Below are 15,287 nucleotides of genomic sequence, written 5' to 3'. Positions count from 1 at the left end.
GGCTAGGGGTTATCTTGTTAATTCTCTCAAAGAACCCGTTCCTAGTTTTGTTGACCTGTTCTACTGTTCTTTTGGTTTCTATTTCATTGATTTCTCCTCTAATCCTTTTTATTTCTTTTCTCCTGCTGGTTTAGGCTTTATTTGCTGTTCTTCCTCCAGCTCCTTCAGGTGTAAGGTTAGGTCGTGTATTTGAGACTTTTCTTGTTTCTTGAGAAAGGCTTATATTGCTATAAACTTCCCTCTTAGGACCAACTTTGCTGCATCCCAAAGGTTCTAAACTACTGTGTTTTCATTTTCATTTGCTTCCATGAATTTTTAAAACTCTTCTTTGATTACCTGGTTGACCCATTCATTCTTTGGTAGGATGTTCTTTAACCTCCATGCATTTGTGTTCCTTCCAAATTTTCTCTTGTGAGTTCAAGTTTTAAAGCATTGTGATCTGAGAATATGCAGGGAATGATCTCAATCTTTTGATATCAGTTGAGACCTGATTTGTAACCCAGTATGTGATCTATTTTGGAGAAAATTCCATGTGCACTTGAGAAGAATGTGTGTTCTATTGCTTTAGGATTAAATGCTCTGAAAATTATCATATTTCACTCATGTGGAATTTCAGAAACAAAACAGAGGATCAGAGGGAAGGTTGGGGAAAAATAAAATAAGATGAAAATAGAGACAGAGATAAACCATAAAAGAATCTCAACTCTAGGAAACAAACTAAGGGTTGCTGTAGGGGAGGAGTTAGGGGATGGGGTAATGGGTGATGGGCATTAAAGGAAGCATGTGATGTAATGAGCACTGGGTGTTACATGCATCTGATGAATCCCTGAACTCTACCTCTGAAACTAATAATACATGATATGTTCATTAACTGAATTTAAATAAAATAAATTATTGAAAAGAAGCCTGGATAAGTGGGGCATAGGGATGGAAAATAGGGAAGAAACATGAGAAACAATTTAGTTGAAGGACAGAGAGGAACCAAAGAGGAGGACAAGTTTCATGCCTGAATGACTAAATGATAATCTCCTCAGTAGAAACAGGAGAAGTTTAAGGGGGGTGGGAGATGATTTACTATAGATACACTGAGAAGGGTTAGATGAGGAGGGGAGGAGACAAGACAGTAGATTTTATCAGTACCTAGCTTGTCTTCTGGGTGGAATTATAGGTCTTTTGAAAACAAGGCCCTGGAATCTACTTTTTTTCCCTTGGTGCCTCAGAAAAACTATGCTCATGTGGCAAGCTAAGCAGGACAACGTTTTCCTGAGACTTTCCCCCTTCATATTGATTGCTGCATTTCCCAACACCACACAACAGTGCCTCTTTCTTCTCAAAGTTAGGACTCCTTGTTCTCAATTTAATGAGAAGGAATAAAACATAGAAAACTGTGCTCAGGTGGATTCCCACTGAAAAATTTTTTTCTAATTGCAAATGTAATCTAAGCAGAGAGGATGGATTTCAAATTCCACTTCTTTAACTTGTTCACAGATGAACATTACTGATAAGGTATTGGGTATTACTGCCTTTTCATTTCCTAAATTTTGGTCTGCAGCCCAGAACTAGTTTCAGACACAACCAATTACTGAACGGATATAGATTTCACGGAGACACTCACGATGTGGTGGCACCCAGATAATCAGGGGTCTCTCTAAAACTGTGTTATATTAGCAGGTTAAGAGTCAGTGGTTTGAGAGGTACTGAATAATGCTTCTCTTTACAAGAGTCAACTAAACTTTCTTGGCTTCAGTGTTCCCATCTGTAAACCAAGGAGCCTGGATAGTTCTCAAATTCTGTGTTGGACTTGAAATTCATCCATCCATCCATCATCCAACTTCTGAATGCCAACAACGTGTAAGAGTTGGAACCCCATTAGTGTAGTTTTCCATATAATGGCATTTCTTACCTGATCATAGTAACGCAGGTAATATTTCACGACATAGTCCACCAGATTAATCCCATTATCCTAGGGTTAAAAGAGAAACTTAAATGAAAATCATTCACATGAGACTACCATGTTATGTAGTTGAGTACTGAAATCTCAGTTTGAGACCCTAATACTTTTAATTCGTGATACCTGGTCCTACTTCTGTTTGTGATTGGCAAGATTTCCCCTCTCTTCTTTTTCTCATCAATTTTTTTTTAATGGCATCTATACAAAGAAATGACACTTGCTATTCTTTGTTGGGGGGGAAAACCCAAACAGATAATCCATAAGACCTCTGAGGTGATTGCTAAAATAAACAAATACACAGAATGGCTCATTATTTTCTGGCATAAAGCCAAGACAGGAGGGAGTAGGGGAGTGCCAAAGGGAACCAGGGACTAGAACAGAAAACCATCCCTCCCTTCCCACCTTTCAAAAAAAAAATGTGTGTTCTTAATGGCTTGAAAAACAATCAGGACAGCTTAAAAGGAACGCCATGCCACTTTATGACCCTAGGAGGCCGGGGGCAAGCAGGCCCTCCCACAAGGCAGCCTTTGTGTCTTGTTCACATGGGTCTAATTCTAATTTGCCTGTGTGTTTGCCCTCCCTTCACTCCCCCTGCTCCCCATGGGACGCCTAGATATGGGCTGGTTGTTTCTAAAGAGGGAGCTCTGCAGGGGTGTGGAGCCAAATGATAATCAGCCTCTGAGAGTTTGACAGTAGACCCCAGCCCGATTGTTGTGGGCAAAAGAATAATTCAAATGCTCAGCTCAACTGGTGATTCAACATTGCTCCCTACTCAGGAATGAGTAAATTACAAGTAGCTGACACTAAATTCCAACAGAATCAAGCCTTGTGCTCTGATGGATACTGTGCGCTGTTTCTTCTCTCATTACAGTTCAACATCCAATTGTTTTCTTTTAGGTCAAACCAATATTGGAGGTTTTGTCATCTCAGTAAGATTAAACATGAAAAACCTATCTTTATTCAAACATCAAAAGGAAGCAAAGAAAAAAATGTATTGTTAGCAGGAGAAAGGAGATGAAGGGAGCAACCAAGATTTTTTTTTTTTTAATTAACGATATAGAAGGAATATAATGGCAAGTTATGGAATCTAATTATGAAAAATAAATACCCGACTTTTGACGTCCTTGAGTTTGGGCAGAATTTCTAAGCTATATCCATCTGCTTGTCCCCGAGTCCTATTTCCTCCATTCATATAATTTCCAAAAGCCAGAATGAGAGCTAAAATATCCTTCACACTCTTCATGTGCAGCAAACCCTGTGACAGCAAACACCAATTATTACAGAGCTGAACTTCAAAGGCACCTATGTTCATTCAACAACAGAAATTTACTGAGTACTCATCAGGCTGTTTGGTGGCATGGTGCTAGCTGGATTGGCAGCTGGTGAAATGGAAAATACACTTTATTAAGACATAAGAGTCTGAAAAAAAACATATTAATCAGTCATCGTTTTCTATCCTTTTGATGAATTATGAACTGTGCATGTGTCTACGTTGCAGATTAGATATTTACATTTTTGCTTCAGCCAGTTTTATTTTTTAAATACTTAAAAATATTTGTGAATTGCAAAAAGAGAGTTGTTATAGTCAGACTTTTACAGTTGGTGATTTCTAAGCAGAGAGGATTGGTTTAATATCATTTGAGGGTTTGTTTTTGGACAATGTTTCTATATAAACAGTACAGTTATATGTAGGATAGGTTTAATAGCAACTCTATTCTTCTTTATCCCTGGGTATAATCCTCAGAGGTGAACCACAATAATAGTATTTTAAGCATATGTTTATTACTTGCGATATGTCCATTAACTTGAACAATTTCAATCTGTGTAGGGTTTTCTTCACTTCCTTGTCCCATTTATTCCTCTTCTTTTTCTTCTCAAAGTGCAATTTTTAAAAAATTGATACTCCCCCACTCCCCGCTTCTTTACAGTTTTAGTTGACTTTATATTCTTTTATTTTAGGGTAAAGAATGAAAGGCAAATGCAGCTCTAGGCCAACCTCTCTTCCTGCCCTTTAGGGTGTTATTAGAGGGTGTATATTATACCTGGGAAGTATTTATACTTTCTTTATTGAAATCTTTTATACTTTGGAAGGAAAAGAATCACGTCTTCAGGTAAAAACTAAATATTGTAGTATGTGTGGAGAGGATTATCATGTTCTTAAGGACATGGGTTATCGTGAGAAAAAACAAATATTAAAATTTACAAGGAATTACCAGTGTGGTAAAGCCCACAAAAACGTATTTGTTTGCCACTCATTATCATAATAATTTATTTCGCTTACCAAGTCTCTAGAATCTTTTTATTTCACTATGGAGACACATTTCAGATGATCAGGTGAATGGGTCTAACACAAAATCTCTGGCAATCCAGTTAGATGAGTAGCAAGCAAACTACGCTATTTAGGTTAGTTTTACATGGCCAGTATGTACCTGAGAAGGTATCTGGAATACCTAAGAAGATGGCTATAGAAGAGTCATTTTTTATTCCTTCTCCCCATCAGTCTGCATCTGACTTTCCTCCTCTCTTCCTCATTCATTCACCTGCATGCACACACATACTCACACTGGAGATAATCATCATAACTCTACTTAAAAAAAAAACACATAATCTTAAATCCAAAAGTTTTCTACAAAAGAATTCCAGTTGATTCTTCCACTCCCTATTTCCTCCTTTACTAGAGTAAAACTAGCCTCTTAAATCAGACAGCAAACATACCTTGGAAGCTCCTGTGACGATCTCTACCTTTCGGTGCAAGGAGGTGATACTCTCAGAAAAGACAGATCTGAAGATTATGCACTGAGCCCGTTCAGCAAAATTCGGGATCTGGGCTAACTCGTGTAAAAATCTGCAAAAATTAATAATGAATCACCTCGCTTCACATGCAATCACAAAGAGAGAGAGAGAAAAAAAAAAAGACAGCTGAAAAAGATTCACCATGAGAGCATTCCTTACTTGATGATGTCAATTTAGCAATTCTAAAATATCTCTGACAGGCACACCTGAGGTACTCCAAGGGTCTGTGTTCTATTGTTGACAATAAAGACATTTTTTAAAAAAAATGGGTTTCTATGATGGTATATAAATGTACGGTGTATAAGGTGCTTGAGGAACAGAAAGTTAATGCAATTATACTGAACCACCATGAATCATCTCCTGCTGTGCAAACAGAAGATCAAACCCAAATAAAAAGCATTACCTTGAGCACATGAAAATAAATACATAATGAACTCCCTTTATAACGCAGCACTCTTTAAGGGTCTATTTCACACAGGCAAAGTCAAATGAAGGCTGGAGGCAGATGTCTAGAGAAATGACAAAATGTCTCTTCCTAAAGTGAGATTACTTCTATTCCTTTTCCCTGAATTAGACAATAGTCTACAGAGACCCTATTCTACAGATATTTGCTTGCTTTTCCTCATCAGCTTACCTATGAAGACAGAGTTCATAGCTCAGTGAGTGGAACAAAGCAGGCACTCATTAAGTGGACATCAATCTTAAAAATTATGGTGAGACATTTTAAAAGCTGAAGGTGAGTACTAATCTACACACAGAAGCTCACTGTCTGAGCAGCTGGGCACTGGTGCCCTTTGCAAAAATAAGTTGGAAGAGCTACGCACTCTTCAGGCCAACTACCAGAAGAGGAGGCATAAACTAAAATGGGCGGAGAGAGTTGGTCATGAATTCAGAGGAGAGAATCCACTAACACCTATTAAATTCATTTTGGGGCTGAAATGATGATTAACTGATATTTCTGAAAGTCTTGGTCAATGCCTAACATCATTACTTTGACATTTTGCGATCTCACACCAAGAATGCTTTTCCATAGGAGCAAAGCTGATTCCTTCTTTTTTCCATACCCAAGGCAGTTTCCTTAACTTATACTTGGTACCTCTTTTACTTTGCTTTTTTTTTTTTTAATTTTTATTTATTTATGATAGTCACAGAGAGAGAGAGAGAGAGAGAGAGAGAGAGAGAGAGGCAGAGACACAGGCAGAGGGAGAAGCAGGCTCCATGCACCGGGAGCCCGACATGGGATTCGATCCCGGGTCTCCAGGATCGCGCCCTGGGCCAAAGGCAGGCGCCAAACCGCTGCGCCACCCAGGGATCCCTACTTTGCTTTTTTTAAGGGAGACTTGTATTTTAATAAGATTCTAATTATTAGCTTTTTAAAAAATGTATCCTACATTCAGGATCCAAGTCATAATCTTTTTTTTTTTTCTTTCTTTTTCTTCTTCTTTTTTTAAGTAAGCTCTATGAGATCAAGAGTTGCCTGCCTTGACTCTGAGCCAGCCAGGTGCCCCTTTATTCAGTTTTCTTTTAATGATACTGAGATGAAGCAAGGAATGCCCATATAAATAAACATACCTTTGTTTTAAAGTTCTGTATTTCTCATTATTATGAAAGCCATGTGATGAGATGTAAAAGCAGAAACCCATAGGTACTCTGAATTGGGACAAGATGAAAAATTATACCTTATATGTAAATTGTTTCTTACAGATAAGGTTTCAACCACTGATTCACTTGTGACCCAAATCAGGGGTATCACCAGCTTTCACAAATATAAGCAGTGAAAAGCTTGTGGGACTGGTGGCATCTGGTCCTGAGGGGTACGTTGGGAAGTTTTACTTATTCAGATAATGCCAAGAGCTACCTCCAGTGTCATGCCCTGCCTTTCTCCTCTTCCTGCAGTAACCACCAGACACTCTTCCCCAAAAAGGACCCAGATCTGCAGAGTACATGAATTTTCTAGTTTAAATAAACACACAGAGAAAGTGAAGCCTTTATGGAGAGCGTGTGAGAGAAGATTCAGATCGACACCTCAGCTCATCAACAAGAACATAGGTGAAAAGGATGAAATGCTAGATGAATAATTACTTATAACTAGTCTCAAGAAAAGGAGGTTTGGGGCCAATATAAGGAGACATGCCCATTGGCTCACCGACATAATATTACCCAGAAAAGAGTGAAGAACAATCACAAGGTTCTTCAGGATAAAGCTTTATTGGGATTAGGAACTGGATGAGGAAGTTTCTCAAAGAGCCTGAAAGATCCAGAGCTCTACACATGAAGAAGGGTCTGAAATACATATCCAGAGTTAGAGGGCGAAGGGAAGTTCAAGAATACTACACTACTTTTGGATAGATCTGTAGGAATAGGTCAGTGAAAACTAATACCAGAGCGTGAGTCACCAAGAATGTTAGTCAATTTTTTAGACACGTATGAAGCATTTATGGTGTGTCAGGCACCAGGCTAAGACCTGAGAATAGAATTTAACTTACACACAGCTCCTTGTTGATAACCTGAAAAATAAATCACCAATTACCGTAGAGTGTGGGAAGTATTATCAACAATGGGGGCTTATGATAGCCATGTGCAGGGCATCCGGATCAGAGCCCTAGATGGACAATGTCAGCCACGGTTCCTTGGATCCCTCTGGTGCTTGTGCCAGATACATATGAGCAACTGTCAGGGAAGGCGCAGGCAGGATGAATGCAGGGGAAGATAACTAGAAGTCAGATGATAAAACAGGGCTTTGTATTCTAAAATAAAGGGTTTAAACTTTTCCTGAACGAATGAAGGGTTTTAAGCAGAGAAGTGATACTTTGGGCTTTTTGTCCTAAAGACGAGCATGGCAGTGGCTCAGCTGATTGGTTGGAGGGGGCAGCAGAGTAGAGGCTGGAAGACTTTCTGGATGGCAGTTGCAGAGTTCTAGGAGGGTGGGCCAGGGGTGAGTGGAGAGAGGCCAGCGCATGAGAGCTACTCCGGCGGCAGGAACCAGAGTAACTGACCAACCCCAGGGATGCTGAGAAGCATTCAGAATGACTTGCAGGTTTTTGGCTTGGACACCTGATAGAATGTGAGGATAAGAATTACTGGAGACATAAATTTGGAAAAACTATGATTTTATGTGACTTTGTGTCCCAAAATAGCCAGGCAAAGGTTTGAGTTAGAGTAGCATAGCACCTTTCTCATTTATCTGGAATAGTACCTGAGGTACAACTAACCTCAAAGGCAAACTTCTGTCTGATAAATATCTTATTCACCTCAGCTGCACTTTATACTCTATCCATGAGGGCAGGGACAAGAACTCTTCCACAAATCCCCAAGTATAGGTCTTGGATGTTGGGCCTTGGTACCTATGAATAGGTCTAGATTGATTTTTCTTTTGGACTAGTGTACCTTTATAACCTAGGGCCAGTTATAAAGAGGACTAAACAACCACAAAGAAGCCACAAACTGGGGAATCTTCTCATTCTTTCCCAGTGTAGCCTTATTTTCCCAGGAAGGGCTGCAACTCTGTCTGTAGGAGAAAAGATCTGCACGTGACGTGGTGTGGGATCCCCATCCACAGCATCGACTAAGCTGACAGGTGAAATGATGCAATTTGGCCCATTGTTTTCACATTTAGTTTATCATCCCCTTAACACCCAAATGGTCCCATATCAGGTGTGTGTGAACAAGGGCCGTGTACACAGCACAATGTATACTGTTCTTCCACAAAGGGTACACTAACAGAGTCTTGTCTCACCAAGTCAATGTGTTTTCTTTGTGAGGTCCCTGAGGCAAGTGGGGACTCCAGTGGAACATCTCGATAGGCTGCACCTGGTATCCTCAATCTAGGCCATGAAAAGCATGTGTTTGACCTAATCAAACCCAATAGAGTCTCATCTCACCTCACCACCATCCTAAAGCAGAATGCAAAGAGTTCAGGGCCATCCTTGAAGGGAATGGCTCTCAGGCAGCTTGGGCCCAAGCAGATGACTACTGTGTGGGAAATGGCATTCTAAATCTGGCACTGGGCTGCAAGAAGGCTGATAAGGTGAATGATGAGACCACCCTTTCCATGCTATGATTTATAGGACTCAGCATCACAAGGATCTTAGGAAATCGCAATGTTGAAACTACAAATGATTCATATTTTCCAGTATGTAAAACATGCTTATAGTCAACTAACTTGGAGCCAGCCGATGGCAAGTGAGTTGCCAGGAAATCAGACTCTGGCTAAAATCAAGCAAATGCTGCACTATGCAGGAGGTCAAGAGCAAAGGTGAAATTCACTCAGGCTTGAAGCCCTAACCTCTGTCCACCTTACCTACCAGCAACTGAATCTGAGCACATCACCCCACCAGGACAACATGACAGTCCTCTTGCTGTCAGTGATAGCTTAGCATCTTTGGGAAGCCTCACTGCTGTGACTATTCACAAACTTTGAAAATGCTCTCTTATCCAAATCATCAGTAGAGAAAGCAGGAATCATAAGTTACCTCTTAATGACCTGCCACCATTATTCTGTTTCCTGGCAATTAATTTTAAAACATAATGCTAGAATGACATTACCCTAAAAGGAAAAGGGGAACACTTATAGTGGCAGAAACCCACTCTTCATTTCACTGGGTCAGCCACTCCCAGAGCATGGAGCAGGAGTTGGCAAATTATAGCCCACAGGCCAAAATCAGCTTGTCACTCGGGTTTATATGGCCCACCAGCTGAGAATGGTTTTTATATTTTTAAGTGGTTGAAAAAGAATCAATGGAAAGATCATGTTTTATGACATCTACACAAATAGTATAACATTCAATTTCAGTGTCCCTAAATAAAATTCTACTGATACACAGTCGTGCCCATTTGTTTATGTATTGTCTATGGTTGCTTTTGCACTACAACAGATTTAAGTACCTCCAACAAAGCCTAAAATACTATTTGATCCCTTACATGAAAAGTGTGCAAACTCCAGGCTTAGAGATCATTGCTCAATGTAGCATAGTTGGGACTACCCAAATGCTTGATGTGTCCTTTTGTCCCTGTTAAGGACTGAATGTTTGTGCTCCCCCAAAACTTATATGTTGAAATCCTAACCCTTAATGTGATGGGTTAAGGAGGTAGGGCCTCTGGGAGGTAATTAAGTCATGAGTGTTGACCCATCATTAGTGAAATTAGTGCCCTTAGGAGAAGAGAGACGAGAGCTTGTTTCCTTCTCTTTGCTTTCTGCCACGGGAGGATACCGAGAGAAGTTGGCAGTCTGCATGCTGGAAGAGGGTTCTCACCAAAACCCAACCGTAATGGTACCCCAAACTCAGACTTCAATCTCCAGAACAATGAGATAAATTTCTGTTGTTTATAAGTCACCCAGTTTAGGATATTTTGTTATAGCAGCGCAAGCAGACTAGGATAGTCTTCAAAAACTCCCTATGGCCTTGTCAGTGTCTAAATATCCCATTATTAGGCACTTCACATTCAGTCGTTAGCATCTTAGTGGGAATTGATTTATTATTTTAGGAAACATGACTTGGGAGTGGATCACAGGACAGGGGCAGGAACTGGCAGGGAGGGTAGCTCAAATCAGTGGACCAGAAGGGCATTAGAACTTCATTTGCACTGATTCACAATATCCCTAGGCTTCATGAACTAAGTTGGGGCAGAGTTGGGGTGGAGTGGGGAGTGGTTCCTGGATTCTGCCCCATGTGAGAACAATTCATCTAAGGTTCTCAAAATTATCATGAAAGCTTGCCAATAACTGGGCAAACCTAGAAATCCCCACCCACTCATTTAGAGATATTTTCCTGGACCTAAATGCCCAGGCAATCCAAGGGGAGTGGGGTATTCTAGTGGATCCAAGGGCAAGCCATGAAAGTTTCAAAACAAGACACAGGAACTTCGATGTCTCTGGAGCCCACTTGTTACCCTAAACATAATTCTTAGTTTCTACTTTGTTTTCTATCCCCTGCCTCATCTCCACGTTGTGGGGAGTGGCCTGACCTGGACATGAATGGAAACACTTGAGGTGGTAACAGGCAAAGGATCCCTGTGTTCACTCTGGGCTCATTTCACATTCTCAGTTCTGGGCCATGAAAAGGTAGGTAGGGTCCCAGGGCTGCAGGGTTCCATACACTTATCTGTGGCTTGCAGACCCCAAGAGCCCAGCCAAGGTGAGAGTCACTCAGTTCCTCATTAGAGGGCTAGGCTTTCAAAGGCTGTGGTGCGACAGCTCAAACCATAGAGAAACAACTCTAGACCCTGAACAGAAAAACAAGCACATGTACAGAGGATGAAAAGGTCACCTGTCATTTGGACAGAGCAGGTGGAGGGATCTGGGGGAAAGCTGGCACGTTCGGGCTACGTTTTCCAGATACAACACTTAGGAAAATCCATTTGAATCCTATGACTCTAACCTCATCTTTTTAACTTCATCAGCAGAACCCTAATCAGAGCAATGACTTCTTCCTTCCTCAGTTACTCTTTTGGCCAGAATGTTTAGTCTAGGAGGAATTAACAAGCTGCTAGAACAAGAAAGGGGAATCATGAGGGGTGGGGGAAGGGGTTGAGACATATTAGATCCAGCAGCATAAATCTCCCGGCTGCTTTTCCCGGCAATCAGGTCATTCTGCTGCACGCAATAGGTCATGGGAATGGTGGTGCTAGGACTTAGCTCACTGCACAGTTTAGGTGCAATTACTCAGAGTTGGGCGGCCAGAGGACAGAGATTGCACTTGTCCTTTTGGTCTACAAGAAAAGTGTTCAAGGGTCCTTACTGCTCAGGTTTATCCAGCAACTTCAATTCTTCTTCCTTGGATGTCTCGTAATACTTCCTTATTTTAACCAGTTCGTCCTCTTGGGCTCTCTGCGTTGAAATAGATATCAAACAAAGCACACAACAAATGAACAGTGAGAACTAGCTAGAGCAACTGTGTCTCAAAGTGTGGTCTCTGGACCAGCAGCGCTGGCATCACCTGTTTCTAGTTAGAAATGCAAACAATTGGCCCTACCCCAGGCATAAGAAGCCCCAAGGGTGGGGCCCAGCAAGCCTTCTGAGTGATTCTGATGCACGCTAACATTTGAGAACCACTGACTAAAGCAAATGGTCATAACGAGCGACTGTAGGTGGATAGAGAAGTCAGGACATTTGAATCCCGTCTTTTCCCATGGAAACAAGTATCAGCCAGTTGTCCTTATCATTTATTTCCTGACCCTTAGAACAGTCCTCCTAACTTACGTAGGCTCCTGACTTTTGAATTTCTATTCTCAACCTTCTCTTTTTCTGAGTTTTGTGAACGCTCATCTGTACTGCTTATTTTGGCATTTAGTTATGTATTTTCTCAATTTATCCAACAATTTCAGTTGCATGCAGGTTTCCTCTACTGTGAGCTAACAAGTGCTGCCCATGTGCAGAGTCCTGAGCTCATGGTAACAACAAAGGCAATCTAGAAGGCACTTTGCTTTTTACAAAATCCATCAATATCAATTACTGTATCTTTGTTTTTCAGATGATTCTATCAAACTTGTACTAAGGACTGGAAAAAGGGCCTGACTCAGAACCTCTCTTTCTCCCATGATACCACGCTGTCCTCCAGGTACTCAACAAATGCACTGTCAGCTCCCAGAGGCCTGGTATTTGTGCACTTTCTTGTCTATTAACAAAAGCCTTACTGATGAAATGGGAGAAGTTACCACCGAATTGTACTAAACAGCTCCTGATATGTATAAAGGATGTGAAAATGTGTAGGGAACTGGCAATCCCAGAAGGCTGGATTATCATACTCTCGAAATTTTCATTAAGGGACTTAAGGTCCCAGGGGACATAGCACTGAAATGAATAATTTTTTTTTTTTTGAGCTCGGCGACCAGGGCACACTATTAGGGTTCCAGGCAACTTCTGGGGAAATACCACTGCTTCAGTAAAGAGAATCTGGTTCACTCTATTTTCAAATCCTAACAGAGTCAATGAATCAGGAATGTTAACAACCATGGAAATTCTGATTCTCCTGTGTCATCTTCTCAAGAGGGTCTGCCAATTTGCTGGTTATTCCACACATAACCCAAACTTAAAGACCTCGTATGTGTATAGTGCTGTTTATTTTCAAAATATATTGCTACTGCTACCCATATCGAATTCTGTTTTAATACAAATATCAGATAGAGACCTTTATAATCCCCATTGCACTGACAATCAAACAGGCTTAAGGAATTTGGCTCAAAGTCACTCAGAAGTCAATAGTAGAGTGGGATCTCAAATCTAAAATTGTCTGACTCTAAATCCAAAGCTCACACCCACCATCTTATACTCCTTCTCACATTCAATGTCATTAGTGCATCTAATCTAAAAGTAATCATCCAAGGTGGTATTAGTATTCTCATTCCTCAGAGGAAGACACTGCTGTACACCACAGGAAACTGGTAGTTTAACTTCACTTGCTGTGACAATAAGGTGCAGGGCTGGGTTCCATGGCATGGAAGGGGTCTCTACCTTGAACCACCCTCCCAGGCAGGTGTGCAAAGAGATCTGCTAACCCAGATACCACAGTGGGGTTGGGAACTAGTGCTTTCTTTCATATATGCTCTCATTTGAGCATACGTTTACAGAAACTGCCTTTCTCTCTCCCTTGCTATGTCAAAATCTTTACTGCAAAAGAACATGAATGACTTAGTGATGGGGGGGCAGAAGGAGTCACATATAACCATTTTTTAGATTCAACGTTTTTTAAATTAGTGAAGAAGATATGAAAACCTGAAAACTCTGCCTCTGCATGTCTTCGATACTCACATTTTCATATAAGGCTGCCAGGGTCTCCAGATCAACCACAGAGTCGTCCACGTTGAAAATGGCTGCCATGTACCCAAAAAGGAAGAGGAAGAACAAGATAAAAGGTTTGATTAGACTCCCCCACACTGGCATGCTAGCCACACTCCACGTCTAGCTTCCAGGCAATGTAACACTGCACTTTCTTATACAAGTTGCGTCTTTCCACATCTTCTTGCTGCTTTTATTTTTGTGCCAGGGGGGCTCCGATGAAAGAAACCAAAATGGCTCCTATCGCTAGCCAAGCCGTGGCCCTGCCTGGTTTAATTCCTCAAGTTCCGTGTCCTCTCTGCAGTTTAATTTAGGCTCCACAGGAGAAGTGTTTGTGCTTTAAAATGAAATCAGTTTGTAGGTTTGAAGCACAATTTTAAATCTTTCTTCCCGGCTGGTAATTGAAGAGATTTAGTACCTAATGCACCAGAACTGACTCTTGCCCATTACTAGGAAGAGAGAAAAAAAGACAATGTTGGCAAATTAAATGAATTCAGGCATGTGATTTTAGGCACCTTTCCATGGCCACTGCAAACATCTTGTTTGGATTAAAAAGACAAGAAAAAGCAATAATTGCATCAATGGCAAATTAAGATTATGGAAACCTCCCATGAGTTAGTCTTAAGGCAAGTTGTCATTCCCATGGTTTTATTAGGATTCTACTTGTTGTTCTATATCTTTAAGTCACTTAACTGCTAACATATATGCTTATGATTTCATCTAGAGAGATTCCTTCCCATATATGCTGGGTACAAACACTGAAATTGTAAAGCCTTAATGGATTTGGCAATCAAAGTGTTTGAAATAGGCAGCTCCACATCTTTAAATAATTATTCAAAACTAATAAGGTTTGTTCTCTCAACCCCACCTCCCTTCTCTGACTTTACATTGTGAAATTAACCAGCACGCTAGTAAATTTTCTCCATGGCAGGCTAATTAATTTTATTAAACCAACCAGTGATATTTAGAATGCCTTAAAATTTTGCTTTGTCAACCATTATTCCATTCATTGGCATTACACCATGATTTTTGGAGAAGGTAGGGATCAAGGTAAAGGGCAGGTTCCTTTCAAATTGTTTTGCATCTTCTGTAGCTGAATCATATATGAACCCCCTTATACAATTTTAATAAAGTTAATGAACTGAGCTAAGATCACATAACTTCACAGAACACCAAAAAACGTACTTAAAATTCCTTCGCAGGCCACCTTCTCTAACTTAGGGTTAATCAACAAGCTATTCTTAGATATGGGAGAGTGGGGAAAGAAGAGGTTAACATGTTAGTGAAAAAGTCAGCTCAGATTCCACTAAGACAAAAGAAAACCACACTTCTAAAAAGCCTAATCTGAAACCACAAAATTAAAATGTAGTTTGAGGAAAGAATGGAAGAATTTACCCTCCCAGGATGGTTATTTTGTGTGTGGAGATCATATGAATTCAGTAATTCATTAGAAAGACCATGAATTTCTGCCTGTTTGGTGCTTTAAAAAAATAACTAGGAACAAGGCCTAATTTATGTAAATTCCAACCTTCTCCTACAAAAATTGGCCAACGGGAATGCAATAAGAAAAGCTAAAATTCTACAGTCTATCAGAGAAGTTCTCTGCTAAATTAATCCTACATTGTAGGTATACTCTATGAATTGCAAGCTTAGATATAACCAAGTGATCTTAACTAATGACAAAGAGAATGACCTATGGGTTGTTTTTCTGGTGAGTAAACATTTGGTTTTTAAAAGTTAATCAGTCTAGGTCCCAGATATGCAGTTTGA

At 40.4% G+C, this 15,287-nt stretch overlaps 1 protein-coding gene across 30 annotated transcripts in view; it reads right to left on the bottom strand.

The window, feature by feature from the left end:
- Window positions 1-15,287, bottom strand: part of FMN1 (formin 1) — a 433,671-nt gene that overhangs the window by 145,808 nt on the left and 272,576 nt on the right. For all 30 annotated transcript variants that reach the window (XM_038579933.1, XM_038579922.1, XM_038579921.1 and 27 more), the window contains 5 exons: window positions 13,491-13,552; window positions 11,482-11,570; window positions 4,667-4,796; window positions 3,060-3,206; window positions 1,904-1,963 (listed from right to left, as the gene is read on the bottom strand). In XM_038579933.1, coding sequence (XP_038435861.1) covers window positions 1,904-1,963; window positions 3,060-3,206; window positions 4,667-4,796; window positions 11,482-11,570; window positions 13,491-13,552 — 488 coding nt within the window. The remainder of the gene's footprint in view (window positions 1-1,903; window positions 1,964-3,059; window positions 3,207-4,666; window positions 4,797-11,481; window positions 11,571-13,490; window positions 13,553-15,287) is intronic.

This window comes from Canis lupus, chromosome 30, assembly GCF_011100685.1.
Source record: "Canis lupus familiaris isolate Mischka breed German Shepherd chromosome 30, alternate assembly UU_Cfam_GSD_1.0, whole genome shotgun sequence".
NCBI classification, from domain to species: domain Eukaryota; kingdom Metazoa; phylum Chordata; class Mammalia; order Carnivora; family Canidae; genus Canis; species Canis lupus.
This window is presented reverse-complemented; position numbering and strand designations above follow the sequence as displayed.